Source organism: Cryptomeria japonica, chromosome 2, assembly GCF_030272615.1.
Source record: "Cryptomeria japonica chromosome 2, Sugi_1.0, whole genome shotgun sequence".
NCBI classification, from domain to species: Eukaryota; Viridiplantae; Streptophyta; class Pinopsida; order Cupressales; family Cupressaceae; genus Cryptomeria; species Cryptomeria japonica.
The window spans coordinates 259,619,455-259,626,539 of record NC_081406.1 but is presented as its reverse complement, the minus strand read 5'-3'; the positions used below and the strand labels follow the sequence as shown (position 1 = coordinate 259,626,539).

General features: G+C 36.3%; 1 protein-coding gene across 3 annotated transcripts; it reads right to left on the bottom strand.

Annotated features, from left to right (window-relative positions):
- Positions 1-1,218: 1,218 nt before the first annotated feature.
- On the bottom strand, positions 1,219-6,602 carry LOC131047124 (disease resistance protein RUN1). Of its 3 annotated transcripts, none has more exons than XM_059216562.1 (6): positions 5,998-6,602; positions 4,819-5,887; positions 3,867-3,965; positions 3,143-3,469; positions 1,914-3,032; positions 1,219-1,825 (listed from the first exon to the last, which is right to left on the bottom strand). In XM_059216562.1, exons 1-6 carry the CDS (start codon positions 6,510-6,512, stop codon positions 1,388-1,390), a joined length of 3,567 nt encoding a protein of 1,188 aa, XP_059072545.1. In that variant the 5' UTR covers positions 6,513-6,602; the 3' UTR covers positions 1,219-1,387. The 3 variants fall into 3 exon arrangements, with proteins under 3 accessions (XP_059072545.1, XP_057836954.2, XP_059072546.1); XM_057980971.2 differs by having other exon boundaries at positions 1,914-3,044; positions 5,998-6,601; XM_059216563.1 differs by lacking the exon at positions 3,867-3,965 and having other exon boundaries at positions 1,914-3,044; positions 5,998-6,600.
- Positions 6,603-7,085: the final 483 nt, after the last annotated feature.

Below are 7,085 nucleotides of genomic sequence, written 5' to 3'. Positions count from 1 at the left end.
AAATGGTCCTTGGATTTTTCAAGGCAACTTCTAATGCATGAAACCCTAATTTCCCTCAATTGATAATAGATTAGGTAAATATAGCTACACTTCAAAACAAACAATCAATTGTGAAAGCTCCACTTGCACATGTTTATGTGTCAAAATGGATTTTTCCAAAGATCTTCCTTCAAAAATATCATTGAAGATAGACAATAGATGCTGGAGCTAGAGATTATGAAAAAGAATTCCTCTAGGTGTAGAAAGTGTTTATCATTGGATCATACCCCAATCTCCAATGTTAAAAGCTAAAAATTCATGAGTGGGGTACTCATGCTCCAAATGGTAAGCCCACTTTGTGGACTAGCATAGAGCCATAATATTATCTCATTCCACCTAAATTACAGAGGGTAATGACATCTCCCAAGCTGCTTCAAAAGATGATTATAGTTAAGTTCATCTCCTTCACCCAATTCCCATGATTCAACTAATGAGGAAGTTCATGAGGGCAACACTGGTGGGTTTATCTCTTCATACTCACCAATCCTACTAAAGAAATTTGTTACACAAGCTACAAAGGCTAAGACCACACCAAAGCCATAGATGCCTTTGACTGAAGTAGGTAGCATGATAGTCCAAATGGAGAAATGAGTCACAACCCACCTTTCTTTTGTTAGCCAAAACAAGAATAGATAGAACTTAAAAGAAATAATTATCTTCCATTGAAATATATCCATCAAATGACATTAAGGTTGTCAAAGGCAGACCAAAATTTTGAAGAAATGTGTATTACTATAACACACCCATTCGTGGGTCAAAGTAAATTTTGTTAAGTATGATATATTTAATAGAAATGAATCCCTTGTCAACAATTTTTAGTTAAAAAAATATTTCATAAATAATACAAATAAATAAAATAATTTTTAAATAAATATATAATAAAGTTAACTTTTAAATAAATAGAAAATTAATATTAATATGTATAATTTTTTAAGTATATATGTTTATTTTATTTATTTTTTATTATTATATTCACTAAATTAATCTAAACTCTAAATAATCAACAATTTTGTTAATGAATGTTTCATGTTGCTAAAATAAAACAATCTCAAATTAATTTTTCTCTAATAAAACAATGAAATATTGATTGATATATATGCTTCTGAATTTTCGTAACTTCTACACAGCTAAATCCAGAAACATATAAATCAATTTAGCATAAACTGAAAATCTCATCTCACTAATGAAATATTGAACTAACTATACTCATGATAATTATTTTACATGAGATTTGATTTGAATTTCATGATAATTATTTTACATGAGATTTGATTTGAATTTATTAAATTTAAACTTTGGTTGGTTTGTAACAACCCACAGTCTGATGAAAATTTGAAGGATAACCAGATTAGATGAATAATGTCCACAACCGTGTAAATGTCTCTAACACTATCCCTTCTTCTCCCACCAACAATATTCCTCTCTCTATCTCACCTTCTCCCCAAAATATACGAGCTGCCGCACTTTCAATATCCTCACAACCTTGTCTCAACACACCTACTAACACCCATTTCCCCTCCTTCAATGGCACAAATGTCCAACCACTAAAATAGAGATGGAAATAACAATCTGTAATTGAATTTACAAGGAAACAAACGACGGCCGCATCAGAAGCATGCATCTTCCTACATTCTACCTTCCACTCATTTAGAAAAGACCACTGATTTAGAAAAGATGACTTCTCCAATGAGCGAACAATGGAAAGGGTGGGAAAGGAAAGAGAATCCAACGCTGACTCTGCACCACTCACTGCCCTTCCACATATCACCATCACGCCTGGCCATTTCTGCAACAAAATTATTCCCACTCAATAAAATTAATTACATACATCACAATTTATTTTTGTAATGTAACCAACAAACAGTTTTGATTACCTTTATAGTTTGAATGCAGGGTCGAAGAGCTGATCTGTTCTCTGCTGCCATCACAAGTCTCTTCAATTTCTCCAACCCCTCCAAACTTTGTATGCCTTGGGACTTCCATGACGTCTGTACTACCTCCAATGTCTCCAATGACCTCGACTTCTCTAGCCCTTCGATTTCAACTATTTCGTCGCAATCTCTTATCTGGATCTCTTTGAGGGAATGGAAATCTGCAAAACTTGGGAGCTCATTTAACTCCGGACACCTCACTATGGAAAGCAATTGAAGATTTGCTAGGCCGCCAAGTCCCGTTGCCTTTTTCAGCGTTTTACAGTCAGATACCTGTAGCCTCCGCACTGACGTTGGCAGGCTTTGGATATCCACTAGATGATTATTATTGTCAAGGACGATATGTTCAAGGCTGGGACAGCTGTCTCCACTTATTGATATTGTTGACACACTCGTGGAATATATTGATATCCACTTGAGCATATTTAGAGGCCCCGAAAAGTTCGGTAAACAATTAAACATTCCACATTTCCTGAGTATTAGTCGAGTCAAACTGGACAGATTTCCAAGGGAGGACGGCAAACTGGCCAAGAACCGACTTCCTATCTCCAGCACTTCCAATTTTCTGAGTTCGCCAATGTCACTCGGAACCTCCCTTATGCTTGTGTGCATAGCTTTGAGCTCTCTCAAACACACTTGATGTGTGATTTGATTTGGCAATTGTTCCATCTTCTCACATTCCTCAAAGTTCAAATACTCCAGGTTAACTATGCTTTCCAGCATGTCGGATCTCAAGGTGAGTTTCCGACAACCTTTTAAATTGAGATGTTGAAGGTGTCTCAGCTGCTTAAAAGAATCTGGCAATGTCTGCAGCTTCTTTAACTCCTCCAAATCTAGATACCGCAGGTTTATCAGATCCCCCAAACGGCTAGGCAGTGAAGACAGCCTTGAACAATAAGATAATTTCAGCCACTCCAGTGATTGGAGATTGCAAAACTCTTCAGGGAGATCCTCCAGTGATTCACAATAAGAGATATTTATGCATTTCAATCCCTGTAGACGTCCTATTGAGTTTGGAATCCTTTGTAATTTACGGGTCTCGTCGATACACAGTTCTCTTAACTGCAAAGGAGGCTACAGAAAGAGTAATTGTCAATTACCCAGAAAATACGCTAGTAAAAATTTTAAGATTGGAAGTTCACCTCGAAGCAACCAGTATAGAAAATACTTACATCTGAATTATCCCATAATTGTACTAAGCAATGAGCTTTGATGAGCTCCAAAATTCTTAAATTTCTGAGTGACCATGACTGAATTTTTCTCCCCTTGAACTCATCCAACCTAAGGCAGACAGGGCCCTCCAATGGTGTCCCAAAGTATTTGATAAACTGTTCTTCTCTGCCAGAAAAAAATTTTAATCCGAGCGAGGAAGGTGGAGGGATCCCAAAACATCTGTTTAAAAGGGATCCTATCAGCTCAAAGCAGGCGCTTCTCTGACGCAATGGCTCGTCAGTATATTCAAATCGAGCAGCATCTATCCCTCTAATAGACATTCCTCCCTGAATGCGAAAGCGAAGAGCATAAATTAAATGTAATGTGAGGATCAGCAGGACGTATACAAACGAAACGTGTTGGTTTTGGAAGATAAAACCCGTAACTTAAATGAAGTGTCACAGAAACTTCAACAATATACACCGGATTTTAATATTGCATTTCACTTAAGAATTTTATCCAAGGTTGTGAAATCTACAACAAGCCAAAGAAATAAAAGATAAACTATTTTAAATAGAAACAATACTGTTGCAGCAATATCGTGCATCCATTAACCTTTGAATTTGGTAAAATTTATACAGACAGTTTTGAACAGGCAAGTTGTGCAAAGAAATGCCTCCTGGTCAGAATTGTAAAACTCAAAAGTGTATTGCTGCTTAAAAAAAAGTTGATGCCCCAACAGACCTGTATATCATTATGAATTTCAGGTACCAGAAAGAACAACGGGCAAGATAAAAATTGTCTTGCCAGCCCCCAGAACGAATGGCCTCCAGAATGAACACCCTGCAAAAGAAAAAAGAAAATGCAGTCAAAAGAGAGAATTTGTTTACTCATATTATATTTATTTCTTTCCGATATACATAATCCTTTTATTTTTTTCATATATTCTTTTTATCTTTGTATTCACTTTTCACTATTTGAACTTTTTTCATATATATAATCTTTTTATTCAACTAGGTTTTTTTTTTTATAATTATTTTTGGTTTTTAGTCTTTCATTTCTATTATTAACCCTCCAAATCTCTCCAACCATGTGCTTACTTTCTTCCATTCCTCCCATCTCTTTTTATATTCCTGGGTCTGCAACTTCACAGCTCTCAAAAAATATTAATAAAAAACATATTGACAATTGCAATCAAAATATCAAATAACACATAAATTTGAAAGGATGTAGTAATTGAATATGTTTCAATAGTTGTGATAGTATTTATTGATTTAAATTTTAATATTTTAATAATCTATCATAATATTTTTTACTTTAAAGTTGTTAATGTTGATCATGATTCATAATTGAATAATATTCTAAAAAACAACAAATCATGTAAGTACATCAATTAAATATGACTTAATTTATAATTACTAGTCTAACTTTTTTTAGGGGTTTTTTAAATATACCTTAACAAGAAGTAGTTTGATGAGAAATGTAACATCACACCTTAGTCATAAACAAAACTTATAAATAAGCTATTATTGAAAAATGAAAGTGATTTGAAATTGTAATATAAAATTTTGAGAGGAGATCAATTAGGATGTTCTCAATTAAATATGATAACAAAGATTTTATAACAATTAATTATTGATTTCTTCAAAGCATTCATAATAATAAATGACAAAAAAAATTATTAAATGAAGCTCACCATAATTTGTTTCTGTATATCAATTATTTGCTCTTCATGCCAAACACGAAAAGGTGGATGTCTACCTGCAAGTTGCCTTCCCAAATCCCTTAGATGATCATGCATTATTATATTATCTTTCTTATCCACATTAACCAGACACTTGTTAAAAAGTGTCTCCCACCCATACAAGCCATTCCATCCGGATTCATCCCATACTTCAATGGCCCAGCTTTTCTTTCTGCCAATGAGAAAACAAGCCACATCCATAAACATCTCTTTCTCTTCTTCATCTAGTGAATTGTAGCTGACATTCAACCTTGCTTTAATATCTTCTGGCAAAATTCTGACAATCTTATTTAATTGAGATTCCCAATAGTCCTTCGATTTGCCATAAACTAGTCCTCCAAATACCTCAAGGGACAAAGGCAAGCCATTGCAAGCTAGCAAAAACTTTTCAACAATATTTTCAAATCCCTCTTGTGAATGGGACTGTAAAAATGCATGCCAACAAAAAAGTTCATTTGCGTGAAGGGGATCCAATGCCTTGATTCTATATATAGTTGAGCTCCATCTTGCTAGGAGATGTAACTCGCGTGTTGTAACAATGACAAGACTGCCAGGTGCAAGGCCATCCTTAGTTGGTAACAGAGCATTCAGTTGGCTTCCATGATCCACGTCATCTAAAACGATGAACGCAGGAACAGATCTCAACCGATTTGCCAGAATAGCCTTGCCTCCTTCAATGTTATCGAATTCTAAGCCATGGACACCAAGATCCTCAAGAAGCCTGTTTTGCTTCTCATGCAAAGCATTTTTGCTTGCAGCATCTCGCACTGCAAATACAAAACTGGAATATTGGAAGGATGGGGATTTCCTGTTATACAACTCTTTAGCAAGCGTGGTTTTACCCGCTCCGCCCATTCCCACAATCCCAACAATTTGAACGTTGTGCCCACTCTCCACAGTTTCTTCAAAATCCAGTACGATATCATCCAGTCCAACGGGTTTGTCGGCCACCAGAAAGGGCACCTTTCCCAATTCCTTGGATACAATATTTACAATATTCTTCAACTGCATCGCCTCATCTCTAAATATGTGCAATGGATATTGAACATATGTGAGAAACCAACGATAACAGTGACAACGGAAATTAAAACAAGAGAAACATTAATGTCTGTGTGGTTATTTTGTACTTACCTACTATCCTTGATCACGCAGCCAGAACGAAGAGAAGCATTCTCGAGTGCCATCTTCCACTCATCAAGCTTTTTCTGAGAGTATCTACTCTTCTCCAGATGTTGGGAAAACGCCGGTGCATAGATTCCTTTTCTGGGAATAATTCTGTTACCCGTCTTAAGCATGGAGGAAAGCTCTGCTAAACACCAAGGGGAATCGGCATAGTTAACAGAGAAAATGGCAATATGAAGTGTAGCAGTTCGAATGGCCTCTTGGATTTGTGCTGGAATGACATCACCCAAATTAAGGGAATGACCATCCAGAAAGACGGAGAGTCCGAGAGCGGTAAGTTTATGGAAGATGGTGGTGGCGAGGGTGTATTTGGCATCAACTCCGCAATGGTTGATGAAAACATCGAAAGAAGCAGGAGGACGGAGAAGAGGTGTGGCGGAGGAGGAAGCGGCAGATGAGGGCACAATCTCGTCAAAAGTATTTACAATCTGGATAGGTGAAGCCGCAGTGGCCATGGAATTCATTCAACTGCACAAAACTAGTACTCCCAATTCAAGGGCGAACAAAGCAAAAGAGTTCCTGAGCAAACAATCAAATGTCTCTGAACAATTATGCGCATGAGATATTTTATTAAAAACCTGAAAATCCGCTTCTATGTAAAAACCGTGTTCAAAGAATCATTCAGTGGGCACAACCTACCAGGTATTGTTTCTTGTCTTCTACTGCCCAAACCTACCAGGTATTGTTTCTTGTCTTCTACTGCCCAAACCTACCAGGTATTGTTTCTTGTCTTCTAGGTTTACAAAGGTAGGTCAAATTGGCAGACGTGTAAGGTGCAAATTCATTCCGGGGAGTTTGGAGACCGCTTTGTCGTCACTGTTTACGATTGGATGGATTGGAAATGTAATTGTTTTCCGTTCAATAGGACAGCAATAATGGAGAGTGGGGTCAAATCTGCTTTATGAGTGAGTGGGTCAAAGCTGTCTAAGTAGTAATTTGTCATCACATGTTACGATTAGATGGCTTTGGCTAAAATTTGCTTTGTCAAATTTAAGTTATTTTAATCGGGTTGAATTACAATTTATCAGTTTTCCTAT